Here is a 15,409-nt window from a genome sequence, read left to right as displayed (position 1 = left end):
AAGTAGCTTTCATATTTGTCTAACTTTATTCCCCCACACAACTTTTTCTCCACTTCTTAACTTATATCACTTAACATTGTTTTAGTGATTCTAGTATGTCTATCTCTTAAATTTTAACTTGTTTTATATTATTTTTAGAAGAAACTGTGGCATAAAATGATAAAGATATAAGAATTAAATTAAGATGTATACTTTAGCAAACTGACTTCATAAAATTTCTGATTTTATTTTGCAAATTGCCTTTATTTTTGCCTTTCTTCCAACTTTCTGTACATCCATAATATTTTGGTTTGTTTTCTACATGAGGCATTATTTAGAACAGAAGTTTCTTGAGGTTATTTATAGTATCTAATCCATTTTAAAGTCTTCATTACACTTAGCCTACTACTCTGCATGTAGTATTTCTTTAAAAAGTTGTTTAATTAAAAAATTATTAATTCAGAAATCTGAAAACCAAGAAATAGCAGGCATCAATGCCAAGTAATAATTTTGTGGTTTTAAAAAAATTGAGCCTGACATTTGTTGATTTTAATTATTACTATAAGAAGAGGGGACTATCAAAAAGGACTCACTCAGAGGGGCCAGCCCGGTGGCGCAAGCGGTTAAGTGCGCACGTTCCGCTGCGGCGGCCCCGGGGTTCGCCGGTTCGGATCCCGGGTGTGCACCGACGCACCGCTTGTTAAGCCATGCTGTGGCGGCGTCCCATATAAAGTGGAGGAAGATGGGCATGGATGTTAGCCCAGGGCCAGTCTTCCTCAGCAAAAAAGAGGAGGATTGGCGTTGGACGTTAGCTCAGGGCTGGTCCTCCTCACAAAAAAAAAAAAAAAAGGACTCAGAGAACTGTCACTCTTCTCACCCCTCCCCCGCTATTTCCCCATCCTTTCCACCCTATTCTCACCCACGTCCTGGAGGTAACCTGTCTCCTTCATTTCTGCTTTATACTTCCTGTATTTATTTTTGCAAAATGAGAAGATACTTGTATATTTTTTTTATTTGCCCTTCTTTCTTACTTGAAAGGTAGTATTCTTTTGTATTTTTCTTTCTTCGCTTAACAGTATATCCTGGAAATCATTCCAAGTCAGCTCATAAAAATATCCCTTATGCTTTTTTATTGCTGCATAGTACTCAATTGTGTGGATATGCCATAGTTTATTCAACACATCTCTGATATTTGGGCATTTAGGTTGATTCCAATATTTTGTAATTGTAAACAGTGCTGCTGTGTATGTATGTATGTATGTATGTATTTTCATATTGTTAGTGGTGTCTGTTCAAGGTGAATTCCTAGAAGACGATTGCTGGATCAAAAGGTTAGTGCATATGTGGTTTTGTTAGAGATTGTCAAATTCCCTGCCAAAGCAGTTGTAGAAGTTTGCACTTCCACAGAAATGTATGAGAGTGCCCTCGGCCTCACCAACAGAATGTGTTGTCAGACTTTAGCCAATCAGGGAGGTGAGAAATCATATTCAAGGGTACTTTGCATTTCTTAAATTGAGTGAGGTTTGACATCATTTTATACGCTTAAGACCATTTTCTGTTAGTTTTATGAATTGTCTGTTCATATATCTTTCCCATTTTTCTATCAGAGTTTTGATTCTTGTCTCCTTAAATGTTACGAGTTCTTTATATATATTAGTCATTAGCCCTTTATCTGTGATATATGCCACAAATGTTTTCTTCTAATTTGGCAATTCTTCTTTGACTTTATTTTACTACGCAATTAAAAAAAATTCTATGGTCAAATTCATGAACTGTTTCTTTTATTGCCCTTGGATTTGAGTCATCATTAGAAAGCTTTTTGCTACACTGAGTTTACAGAGGAATTCACCACATTTTTTCTTGTTTAATTTATTCAATTATTTTCTATTTTATATACATGTGTGTATATATATTTTACATTTATATACATACTTACATTTATATAGGTATTTTAAATTTGGTCTCCTGATCAATGTGGAGTTTATTCTTATGTACAGTGTGAGCTATAGATCTAGTTTTATCATTTTCCAAGTGGCTGTGCAGTTGTGCCGGCAACATTTATTAAAACATTCATCTTTGCTTCCATGATTTAAGATGCTACCTTTATTAATTCCTTATTTATGTAGATGTAGCTCAGGACTTTCTATTCCATTCTACCGATCTGTACATCTATTCTTGTGACAGTAGCACTGTTTTAATTATGGAGACTTATAGCATGGTTTAATATCTGGTAGGACTAGTCCACCTGTGTAGTTTTTATTTTTTAGTGTGTTCCTGGCTATTCCTACATGTTTGTTTTGTTAATGAACTTTAGCTTCAACTTGTCTAGCTCCATCAAAAAAAGCATGTTGATATTTTTCTTGGGATTGTGTTAAATTGACATCTTTATGATGTCATAAAGATTGACATCTTTATGATGTTGAGTTGTCCTATCCAAGAAGAGAGATGCCTTTCCTTTTGTTTAAGTCTAGTTTTGTGTCTTTCAGGAGTGTTTCCTCTTACAGGTTTTGCACATTTTTGTCAAGTTTATTCCTAAGTATTTAATCATCTTTGTTGCTATTATAAATGGGGCTTCCTTTACCATCACGTCTTCTACCTGGTGATTGTTCGGGTCTCTGAAAGCTGTCAATTTTTGCATGTTAATTATATATCCTCTAGAGATTTTTACCTCTTTACAAATAAATATAACTTGTGATGTCTATTGTCCAATTGGTGATACCTCTATTATAATGTTAAATAATAGTGGAAACAGTGGTCATTCTTGTTTTTTCTTGCACTTACTCAAAATGCCGTTAGTGTCTCCATTAATGTGCTGGCCTTAAGAATAAAGTATATATTTTATCATGTTAAGAAATTATGCATTGCTGTCTATTTTGTGTTTTTAATTGAAATTAAGAAGAGTGTTGAATATTCCTATGGGCTTTTTCAGCATCTATAGAAATAATCATATGATTTTTTTTCTTTTAAATCTATTATACGGTATATTACATTAATGGATTTCCTAATATTAAGCCAACTTTAAATTGCTCAAAGAAATCCCACTTGGTCATGGTATATTTTATTCTTAATGTGGTTTAGATTCTGCTTATTAATTTTTTATTTGGTACTTTTGCATCATTTTCTTCAGTGGTATTGGGCTGTAGTTTTCTTTTATGTGCTATCTTTATCAGATCTAGTTAGCAATGTTTTACATTCTTGATGTTCTTTTCCAATGCTCTTAAGCAATGTATAGCAATTTTGGAGCATCTAGTCTTTGAAGGTTTTGTAGAATCCTCCTTTAAAGAATTTCCCATTGAAATCATGTTGCCTGGTGCTCTTTTTTGGGGTAATTTCTTGATAATGTTTTTTATTTTTCCTACAAAAATTAGTCGGCTTAATCATTCTATCTCTAATATGGTAAATTTGGCATTCTGAATTTCCCCAGAAAATTATCCTTTTTATCTGGCTTTTCCAATTTATTTGTATGTAGGTCTTTAAAGTAATCTATTATGATTTTTAAACAATTTCTTGTTTTAATATTTTTCCCCTTTGACATTTTCTATTTTTGTATTTGTGCTTTTTTCCTTTTTTCTTGATCAAGTTAGCTAGTGGTTTGTCTATTTTGTTAATTCTTTTTTTTAAAAAAAAAAGAATTTTGAAATAGTAGGTCTACTTTTTTTCTATTCATACTTCTGCTTCCTCCTTTTGCTATGTGAGTTTCTTTTTTTTTTTTTTAGTTTATTTGTTTTTTCTAGTTTTTGAGCTGGGAATTCAATTCATTTATTATAACTTTTTCATTTTTTATTGAAAAAAGCATTTAGTGCTATGAATTTTCCTATGCTCATTGCTTGAAATGTATTCTGTAGATTCTGATAGTGTTTTACTATCAAATAGAGTTTCACTATTTTTTAGAAATTCTGTGATTGCAGTGTGTATTTCTCCCTTTACCGAGTAATTGTTTAGGAAAAACGTTTAAATTTTCAAATGAATGGGCCTTTTTGCTTTTCGATTTTGTCAAAATTTCTAGTGTTATTGCACTGTGGTCAGAGAATGCTGTTTGTAATATTTCTGCATTATCTAATTTACTAACATTTTCATTGTGACCTAATATATGATCAATTTCTGTGAATGTTTCGTGAGCACTTGGGGAAAAAAAGATATACTCTCTTAATGTGTGGTTATAAGTACTACCTTATTGATTATGCTGTTAAGTCTTCAATATTCTTATTCATTTTTTTGTCTACTTGATCTTTCTTGCCCTGAAAATGGTGCATTCATTACTGTAGGCTGCCTTCACCAGAATAAACAGACTTTGCCTTGTAGTGATTTGATTACCTTTTTGGTAAGCTGTATATGTGTGCATCATAAACATAAATGCATTCAAATGTCTTTCATTCATTGTCATGCAGGCAAAATAAATTATTCCTGTCTCTCTTTTTCCTTACCATTTCTTTTATATTGCTAGTATGAAGTGCACTTATGCAGCCACAGTAATGTAATGTGATAGGTTTCTGTGTTGTAGATTAGATTATGGGCCCTTTAAAAACAGCTTTATTGAGGTATAATTGCCATACATAAATTCCACATATTTAGAGTACACAACTTTATAAGTTTTGACATATGCATATACCCATGAGGCCACCACCACAATCAAGACAGTGAAGACATCCATCACTCCCCCAACTTTCCCTGGACCATTTGTAGTCCCTCCTCTTGGTCCTTCAGGCACTCTCCACCCCCATCAACCACTAACCACTGTGGATTAGTTTGCATTTTCTAGAGTTTTATAAAAATGGATTCATTGTACTTTTTTTTTTTTTGTCTGGTTTCTTTCCCTCTGCATAACTTCACTGTTGTTGATTTTCTAGTTTTATTGTAATGATTTTATAACATAGTAGGAACCCCTGTGATTAGAACTCATGCAGTATCTGATTGTTACTGGAACGACTGGTCCAGGAATCTTTTTGTTTCTATTTTTTACCATCTATTTCTAAGGTATATTAAGTGTCTCATTTCTCTTTTCTGCCCTAGATGAAAGTCTTTTTGATGTAACTGATGCAATTTTGTGCTATTAGCTTCACTTTTCAAAAAAAAAGAAAAAAGGAAAGTTTTCTAGCCAAAAAACAGTAGCAGCCAAGAGAGGAATTGCTTGCTCACTCACAGCAATGAGGTGTTAATTCCAAGGCAAGGTGGAACCATTTAAAATGCCAGTATTAATAAGCATTTCTGTTAGGGAAACAAACACTCAATAAAAGTTAAGGCACTTTTAAAACTATTGTTCTCTTCTCCCTGTAGCTTTTATTATTCTCCATGGGCGCTTTGCCCTTTCCCTTTTCCAAGAACTGAGAGGGGTCTGGGTTGTCAGCTGCCCATTTACCTCTGGAAGTTTTCCCAAGCTCTACTTTTCTGAAGCAACCATAGGACAAGATTTCTGCCCTAGAGGACACGGTGATATACGGCTCCTTTGTTTGACAGTTGCACAAGTATGGGGTGACACAGGTGGAAGTGTGTAGTGACAGAGCCTAGTGTTATTGTACTGATGCATTCTAGAAACACACAGTCTTATGTCTTCAAGGATGATAAAAACCAACTGCAGACCTAAGTAGGAGATTCTCCATTTACTTTTGGTTTTGTACTAAACATTTTTTTGAGTATATTAAATAAGAGGATCATGAATATAGAAAGGATTTAAGATGTAAACTAGTTCAACCTGCCCATTCAACACATCATACTTACTCATTCCAGAAAAATCATTGACTTCATTCGTTTATAATGCAGGAGGAGGACAATCTAAATCTCTTTTGATGATATTTCGCTATTTCACAGCCATTATAGTCAGGAAGTCATTACTCTGTTTAATCTAAATCTTTCCAGCTGTGTTTGTACCTGGTGAAGCTAAGAAGTAATAAACAATAAAATTAACATTATAATATTCTTAAAATTATAAAAATGAAAATTTCTCAATAAAAACAATGATAATATTTATTATCCTACTATCTGCCAAGCTCTGTTCTAAGCTTACTGCATGTATTCACACATTCAATTTCCACCAACATTTTATGAAATAAGTAATATTATTCTTCCCATTATACAGATACTAAAAGGTAAAGTGACATTTTAAAAATCTCGTAATTTGGCTGAGTAGGAGTTGGACTTCAGTATATGTTCTCTTAGCTACCATGATACATAGCTTTCTAAAGTAATTCTGAGAAAGGAAGCAAGGAAACTCAATCCAGTAACTTCTAGGGCCAGGCATTGTGTTAGTTTTTTTCCACATTTTGCCTCCTTCACAGTAGTAGCAGCCTGTGCGAGGCATGACTTGTGTGGTAGGGAGATGACCTTGGCTGCACAACTGTGTGCCTGCCACTCTTGAGGACTTCAAGCCCTTTCCCATGCCACTTGTATGACTCCTCCTTGTCCTTCAAGGCTCAGCTCAAGTGTAATCATCTCAGAGAAACCTTCTCTGACATCTCTGGACATGGTCATAAGTGACTCCTCTCACGGCCTTCCATAAGACATTGCTCATGACTTACAGGACTTCTCAATCTACCAGGAGATATTTTTCACATTTTTACCTCCCTTTCTGGACTGTGAGTCTCTACAGAACAGAGACTGTTTATCTCTATAATTCCAAAAGGCCAGTAAAATGTTAGTGGTATCACTTTGTTAAATGACCAAAATTAAATTGAGGTGAGTTTTTTTTTACCTTTTCTAATTTACCATTTTTTCCCTCCATTTCCCACCAGAAGATAGAGAATGTGTCTATATCTGTTTAAACTGTAAGAGTTTTTAATGAAAAAGGAGTAAGAAAATTGTATTATAATTTTCTAATTTGGTCAGAGATTTTGTCGGATCCATCCAGCTCAAATGTGGAGACCTAGTCAATGAAATCTCCCACCTCTTTCCACAACTGTCCCCCAGCCCTACCTGATAAAAACTAAAAATACAACCACTCCTAAACTCGCCACTCCTGTGTGTCTTTTAATGGTTTCATGATCCAAACATCCCATTTTACAACTTTGTTGTTTTCTTTGGCTGGACGGGAAGGAAGGCAGAAGAGTCAAATCATTGTCCATCCCTAGCAGTTCTGATTCTCACTGCCTCTTGCCTTAGAGGCTATTTTCTTCTAGAATAGTCTGAAAACTTAAAATATTATAGTGCCCCCTTCAACCATGTAATTCCAAATAAAAGTAGTTCTTAAGCCCAGTGAATTTCTGATATATTCCACAATAAAAAAATCAAATAAAAAATAAACTGTGTTTGTTTCCTAAGCATGCGATTGGTTTGCCTCCTAGATAGTCCAACCCTTGGCTCAACTTTGTTCTCTGTTCCTGCTGTGTCCAGTTTAGGTGCTTCTGTCATTTTTCCTTGAGCTACTCCTCTTATACTAACCTTTTAAACTGCTGGTTGTTGCACAATCTATCATCAAATTAATTCTACCAAAGCACAGCTCTGATTTTTGAGCTGGTGTGCAGTATACTTCTTGGCAAAATTAGGTGTTCAATAAATGTATGGAAAAGTGATGTCACTCACTCCTGCAAAACTCCCTTGTCAGTACTTTCTAGGTGCCCCATATTCTGACTTCAGAATGTCTTGCTTTATTTTCTATTACCCCTTTTGGCTGGTTGTCCTCCTTCTAAACTAGCAACTCCGTACCCTCTGAACGTAACCCGTGCTGTCCTGCTTTATACTCGTATTCTTCCCTCTTTCTGCAATGCTTTCTAATAACTTCTGTCTCTTGGATTCCTCCTTAAGTGTCAACGCGCAATTTTCCTTCTATCGAGCAGTGGTCCCTTCTCCCTCTGAAATCTAGTGGCACATTTTCTATTCCTCTCTTTTATATGTGTGCATGTGTGCACACTTGTCTTGGTGTGGTTATTTGCACACAGGCCATACCTCTGAAACCAACTGTCTGTAGCTCTTGCCAGAATCCCTCTTTTCCCCTGTGCCATGTATGCAGAACTCAGGAATTCATCATGCACAACACACACAATAGGGAGAAAATAAGGCTTACCTGAAGATTCTATGGGAGAGGTGAAGGAGGTTTTCTTTTTCCTTTCCTTTTTTAACAAACTATGTGTTTTAGAATAATTTAGATTTGCAGTAAAGTTGCAATGATAGTACACAGAGTTGTCACATACCCCACTCGCCCATACTTTCCCTTATTATTAACAGCTTGCATTAATATGATGTATTAGTTACAATTAATGAACCAGATTGATACATTGCTATTAACTAAAGTCCAAATTTTATATTCAGATTTCCTTAATTTTTACCTAATGTCCTTTTTCTGTCCCAGGATTCCATCCAGTATGCCACACTACATTTAGTTGTCCTATCTCTCCTTAGGCTCCTCTTAACTGTGAAAATGTCTGAGACTTTCTTGATTTCGATGATCTTGAGACAGTTTTGAGGACTACTGGTCAGTATTTTGTAGAATGTTCCTCAATTGGGATTTGTCTGATGTTTTTCTCATGATTAGACTGGGGTTATTGGTTTTTAGGAGGAAGACAAGAGAGAGAGAGTGACATTGTTGTCACATCATATAAAGAGTATAGACTGTCAACATAACTTATCACTCTTGATGTTAACCTTGATGACCTGGCTGAACTAGTGTTTATCAGGTGTATCCAATGTAAAGTTACTCTATTTTCCCCCTTTTTATACTGTATTCTTTGGGAAGAAGTCAATATACACAGGCTACACTTAAAAGATGGGAGTTATGTTAAGTAAGAAGTTAAGATAAGGAGTGGGGGGTATCTACATAAATTGTTGGAATTCTTCTGCACAGGAGATTTTCCAACTCTCCCATTTTAAAAATTTAGTCAATCATTTATATCAGTATGGTCTCAGGATATTTATGTTATCATTTGGGTTATAATCCAATACTAATTTATTTATGTTGTTCCCCAAATTGTTCTAGCTTTGGGCATTGGGAGCTCTTTTAGCTGGCTCCTGTGTCCCTCCTTGACATATCCCCATTTATTTATTTATCTATTTCTTTGTTTATTTTTAGAGTACTTCCTTACTTTCTGGCACTACAAGATGATCCAGGCTCATAGTGTATATTTCCTGCCCTGGTCCTAGAATCAGCCATTTCTCTAAAGAACCCTGGTTCCTTTTATTGGAGAATGGTATTAGAGATCGATATCTGGGTGCTAGGTGCGCTGATTGCTACTGGGGTGTTGTTGCTTCTAGGCCATTTCAGTGGATAGAGCAAGGAAATATGTGTGTGTATATTAACCCATGTATGTAAACATATTTATATATATTTCTATATGTATCTATCTATATTAAACTAAATGTGAGTTCTTACTGATGTCTCCAACTCTAGTCCCTTACCACATTGATCATTCTAGCCTTTTCCCTTGCTTGTCTGTAACTTCTCTAATAGTGAGAAACCTGGCTCCCATTATCCGCCATCAATTTACTTAATTTTTCTTTTTTTTTTCTTTTTTTAATTTTTTTCCCCCAAAGCCCCAGTAGATAGTTGTATGTCATAGATGCACATCCTTCTAGTTGCTGTACATGGGACACGGCCTCAGCATGGCCGGAGAAGCGGTGCCTCGGTGCACGCCTGGGATCCGAACCCGGGCCGCCAGCAGCGGAGCGCGCGCACTTAACCGCTAAGCCACGGGGCCGGCCCTTCTTAGTTTTTCAATTCCAATATATACGTATAGTGGTTTTAGAATTGTTAAATCCTATCCCCATGGGAAATAATTTCATCAACTAGAGGACAGTGTTTCTTTTTTGCCTTTGGTTTTACAGACTTTACCTGTTTCCCAAGTTATTCACATGAGCGCATTTTTTTTGCCACCCCTTTCACTGAGGTTGTTTGGTACATTGAGCTCGTCTGAAAAGTCTGTATATTATATGATTCCATTTAAAGATTTTATTTTATTTATTTTTTCCCCCAAAGCCCCAGTAGATAGTTGTGTGTCATAGCTGCACATCCTTCTAGTTGCTGTATGTGGGACGCGGCCTCAGCATGGCCGGAGAAGCAGCGCGTCGGTGCACGCCCGGGATCCGCACCCGGGTCGCCAGCAGTGGAGCGCGCTCACTCAACCACCAAGCCACGGGGCCGGCCCCTATATGATTCCATTTAAATGACACTCTGGAAAAGGCAAAACTTGTAGAGATAGTAAGCACAGCAGTGATTGTCAGTTAGATTTCTTGTCACCTCTGCATTCCATTCTGGGATCTTCTGACCTCCAAATGATTTTTTTTTTTAAATTTGCATACATTAAGGTTCACTCTTGTGCTGTGAAATCTATGGGTGTTGACAGATGCTTAGTGTCCTATATCCACCATTATAGTATCATACAGAATAGTGTCACCATCATACAAAGTTCCCTATATTTCACCTATTAGACATTCTCCCACTCCAAAGCTTCTGGCAACTACTGATCTGCTTACTGTCTCTGTAGTTTTGCCTTTTCTAGAATGTCATATAAATGGAATCATGCAGTATGTAGCTTTTTCAGATTGTCTTCGTTCACTTACAGTATTCATTTAAGATTCATCCATGTCTTTGCATGACTTGATAGCTCATTCCTTTTTACCACTGAATAGTATGGAGCGGGGTTTTGTGTTCTGAATTCCACAGCACACAACTGCATAGATATCCATTTGACATTTTTTTCTCTCAAGTCCTCTGGTCACACAGAGGCTTTTTCTGCCGTATCCCTGTGCAGCACTCAGTTGTTCTCCTATAGTCATGAGCAGTTTAGCTCTTTTGCCTAAACCTGCATACCTGCTCAGGAAAGAACACAGGGCTCTTAGTGTTTTAGCTCCCACCCAAACAGCTTCTCAGACTTGACCTTCCTAGTAACACCTACGCTACAGTTCTTTATGCTCCTGGTTAACATGCCCCCCACCCCCCGGCCCCCGCCAACAACATCATTTCCCCTCTCTTTATATGGTCTTTTAAAGTATGAACTGTATCTTTATCTCTTTATTCTGCAGCAGTGCTGTGCCTGGCCCCTAGTAGGTATTCAGTAATTATTCATTGAACAGACAAATAAGTGATTTGGTACAAGGTGAGAGCCAGATTACAGACAAACTGATGAAACCCGAAATGCACGCTGCAGTCCATCCACTCAAGGAGTAGAGTTGTTTGCTGTGCCCTCTTTTCTTTGTTCACTATTTGAAGGCCACTTGCAAAAAATGGCCTGAAATCTGAGATACATTCAATTTATATAGAACACATGGTATTTACAGAAGCATTACCAAATTGTATCATGCTGTGAACCTTAATAATGTGTGTCAGAGGTTTTCAGCGTTAGCCCAGAACATCAGCATTTTACTACAAAAAGCTGAAATACCTTGTATGAAATTTCTCATAAAATGTTACATGGCCAAATTTTGGGAGTTGGCTAGGCAGATTAGAATTATTATCATCCACATTATTAGTAAAAGGAGCTGATGTGGCTGTTTATTAAGTCATTAGCTTCCAAAATCCTTAACATTGGTATATAATTTAAATACTGGGCCTCCAAGCAAAATATTCTAGAAGGACTTTCATTCCACATACTTTAGGTTCCAGGGTAAGCTTGGAAACCACAGTTCCATCTGTGGGCGCCTCTTCCAGAACCTGTGTTGCACAGGTACTTGCTGCCTCAGACTGTACATCAGCCTCTGTACACTAGGTCCCTAATTTCCACGTGAATAAACTATTGAGGTTTGAGTGGTAGGAAAAGGGGAGTTCTTAAATTTCTCCTTCTCTCTTTCTCTCTTCCTCCTCCCTCTCTCCTCCTCTTCTTCCTCTTTCTTTTTCTTAAAGTGTCTGCCATTGTCTTGGGTTATGGAGAATGTTGTCACCCAGAAAAGAGGAATTTTGCTTCAGTTAAATCTCACATGTTTGCAGTCATCCTTCACATACCCAGTGATTTGTATCAGAAATGATGTCTTAAGAGGCTTGTTGACCTTTCAGAGTCAAGAATTCTCCATTTTAGGGACTTATCCCTTGTTGGGAAGATTTTTTAAAAGCATAAAAATGTATACAAGTAGAATATTACAAAAATATCTTTGGATAAGTTTTAAAGGAAGATGTTCCATCTTTTCTGGTTTCTCTTGTAAGGGAGGTACACATATTTTCCACATTTGAAATGGCTGAACTCTTTTTATATCTTGTACTTTTTCTGAACCTTCCATTTGTAACATTCAAGTTGTGAAAATGACGAGGTAGCTGCTATTATACGACAGTGATTTAGCTGGAGTGGTTGGTGAATCACTCCAGGTTAGGTGACTTTTGTTTCTGAGGCATGACAAATCATTAACCTCTCTAAGTGGGTGCTGGAATTTAGGAAACAAATGAAAAACAGAAGGTAAAATGGATATGGTGTGAACAAGGCCTCCCACAAGAATTTGCTTCTCAAAATAAATGAAGATTGCTTGGCATACAGGTAAGAACTTTCCAGCATTCCACGTATGCATAAAATTCTGTATATGCAAAGTTTCACAATTTCAAAGACTTGGATTGCTTGTATGCTGCATTTAGTGGAAATGAAAATCCAACTCTCTAGTGTTCCTCTTACCCCAATAATATGCTAATTTCATCCTCATGGCCTATAAGAGTTAACGTCATAAATTGGAACTAACTTACTAGTAGAGAGATGCTTGGGAAAAATTGGTTCAATGTTTTTCTTAATTGTTTGTGTTTTCAGGATGAAAACCAAGATAGTGGGAATAAGAATTGCCAAGAAGAGCAGTGTGTTTCGCTTGTACCTACACTATTGATTGATTGGGTGTTTCCCTCAGGACATTCTATTTTGAAAAGCTGACACACAGCTTCTGAAACAATGTTAGCAGTAAAGGCTGCTACTTTGGCTTCCCATGTTAACAGAAACAGATTGCCCGATTTCTACGTTGGCAATCTGTATATTTTTCTGTATTGCATATTAGATAAAAGGGGGCTGCTAATTCACAAATCATTCAGATATATTTCTTTCTGCGCTGATAAATTCTTCCAAGTTTTCCAGAGTTGGAAAATGTGGTGTGGCCCTTTCTATATTTTCAAAACTGGTGACTGGTTTTCCATACTAGGTAAACATGTATAATTCCTCATGATATTCCTGTTGCATCACATGTTGCACATTTTACAGGTTTCATAGCTCTTTCATATATTATTTCACATTTACTTTACAGTAGTTCTACAAGATAGATAGCACAGACATCGCTCTAATGATTTATAGATGATGATGAGGCTTGGAAAATTTCAATAGGTTTTCTATAGTCACAAAGCTAGGATGTGGTGGAGCCAGGATCAGAACTTTGGTTTTCAGATTTGAGCCCAGGAAACTCCACAAGCTCAGAGCATTATTGCTTTTGGCCAAGAGTATTGCAATATAATAGAGATTATATATTTTGCAATTTATGCTCTGGTAGTACCAGATGGCACTTTATACTTCCCATTTTTATCACTGTGACCTCTTGATAGAAGGAGATCTCATTGCCATTCTTTCCTCTGATTTCTTTAAGAATTATTCTTATTTTCCAACAAGAATTTTAAGACCTGACCAAAATATTGTAATGAACATATTGAGAGTATATATCAACATGGCCTGCTTTATGTCCCTTTTCCAGTATGGATACTCATGAATGTAATTTCATGTTACTTTAAAAACAGTAAGTTTTATTTTTTGTGGTTTCTATGACTGAGTTTACACAGTTATAATTCTGTCAAAGAGTGGGCCATCTCCTAAAAGCTCTCTCTCTGGCAAGGGAAGAACACTAAACATTGCAGTGTTAATAGTGAGAGAGGAGAGTGTTGGTTCTTCCTGTCATCTTTTGCCCAGCAAAGCTCAATGCACGGCTTCTACTCAGAGTTGATTTTGTCTGGTCATGAAAAGATTTGGCAATGGAGCATGATGCTAGGAATAGGAAGGAAATGTTTAAGGAAAATGATTTTTCTAGTGATTCCTGGGTTTCTTTCTTTTTTTTTTTTTTAATAATTTTATTTATTTATTTATTTTTCCCCCCAAAGCCCCAGTAGATAGTTGTATGTCATAGCTGCACATCCTTCTAGTTGCTGTATGTGGGATGCGGCCTCAGCATGGCCAGAGAAGCGGTGCGTCGGTGCGCGCCCGGGATCCAAACCCGGGCCGCTAGCAGCGGAGCGCGCGCACTTAACTGCTAAGCCATGGGGCCGGCCCTGGGGTTCTTAAGATATATCTCTTTAACCTATCTCTGTCTTTTACTCTTCTCCATATACAAATAAGTCCTGATATCTTCTTATTAACATTGGCCCTTTAAAGCTACTTGATAGAGTATCTAGTCAAAACAGTATGTTTCCACTTCTGAGAACCTGGGAGAAACTCAAGAAATTTTTTTCCTCAGTGCTTTTGAGGTTTTAAGCCTACTGCATGTAAAGTAGTGAATCATGTTCTTTTGATTTTTTAAAAAATTACAGATATGATCATGAAGTTTGAATTTTCTCTACAGAACCCGATATATTAACTGATTTGAACATATTTCTCTTTTTTGTAACATATGTGATTAGGAAAAGAGAAAAAAGAAAAGTCAATATTCAGGAAAAAAATGTGTTAACTTTAATTGAAGCACTTACTCTGTACCCAATAACATTTGGAATGTCTCAGAACCTAGTAATGTTCTCAAGAAAACTCAAGATATTGAATACGTAAAATTTAAGAAACCCATTTCACATTAGTTCTCTATGTCCATGCAAAATGAAAATGAAAATGTGTCAGATATTAATCCCTCTAGGAACCTTGGGAAAGTTCATCTTCCTTTGTCCTCTTAGGTGGCCATGTTTGTGCTACAAATAGGCAGCGCCACATTCCTGCTCACAGAGCCTGTCATCAGTGCAATGACAACTGGGGCTGCCACCCACGTCGTGACTTCACAAGTCAAATATCTCTTGGGAATGAAAATGCCATATATATCTGGACCACTTGGATTCTTTTACGTGAGTTTTCCATATGTCTTTGTTCATATACTTTGGGTGTGTGTTTCACAAAGTAGAATTTGGTTAGTTACAATACTGAGAGTTTTTCTATATTAAAGCAACTTGGGTTTAAATACAATTTTTAGGATATTTTAAAGGTGTTTTAGGGTATGAAACTAGTTTAATGAATAATATCTGCAATTTTGGAAGAAATTCTTTATAATAAACAATTGAATATGATATAATCTGGGGGCTTGATTAGAAAAAAATAACTTGAATGTTTTTGTGAGCCAGATATGTTGCCAACTTCTAATGGAAGCCATCTACTAGGATTGTAGCCCAGTTTAACAACAGTACACTCTACCACATTCTTTCAATGTTGTGAACCCTGGTATGGATCAAATCAGAGGCCTGGTCACAATTGGTGGGTGGAGCCCCAATAGCAGACAATCAGTTATTAAAAGCAACTGTTACCGAACCAGGTTCGTTTTTGCCCGCTGCCCAGAAAGCCAAACACCGAGACAACCAGATTGCAGAGAGAGAGGG

The 15,409-nt window shown here is 36.6% G+C and overlaps 1 protein-coding gene across 3 annotated transcripts in view; it reads left to right on the top strand.

The window, feature by feature from the left end:
• The window catches only part of SLC26A7 (solute carrier family 26 member 7), a 139,370-nt gene that overhangs the window by 53,497 nt on the left and 70,464 nt on the right, over positions 1 to 15,409 (top strand). For 2 of the 3 annotated variants that reach the window (XM_087447683.1, XM_004431160.3), the window contains exon 5: positions 14,720 to 14,884. The exons of the other annotated variant lie outside the window; for it this stretch is intronic. In XM_087447683.1, the coding sequence (XP_087303809.1) occupies positions 14,720 to 14,884 (165 nt within the window). The remainder of the gene's footprint in view (positions 1 to 14,719; positions 14,885 to 15,409) is intronic. 3 annotated transcript variants of the gene reach the window in all.

This window comes from Ceratotherium simum, chromosome 23 (genome assembly GCF_057802395.1).
Source record: "Ceratotherium simum simum isolate JZ-2026a chromosome 23, ASM5780239v1, whole genome shotgun sequence".
Taxonomy (NCBI): domain Eukaryota; kingdom Metazoa; phylum Chordata; class Mammalia; order Perissodactyla; family Rhinocerotidae; genus Ceratotherium; species Ceratotherium simum.
Note: the sequence above shows the minus strand (reverse complement) of the source record. Positions and strands in the feature narration are given on the sequence as shown.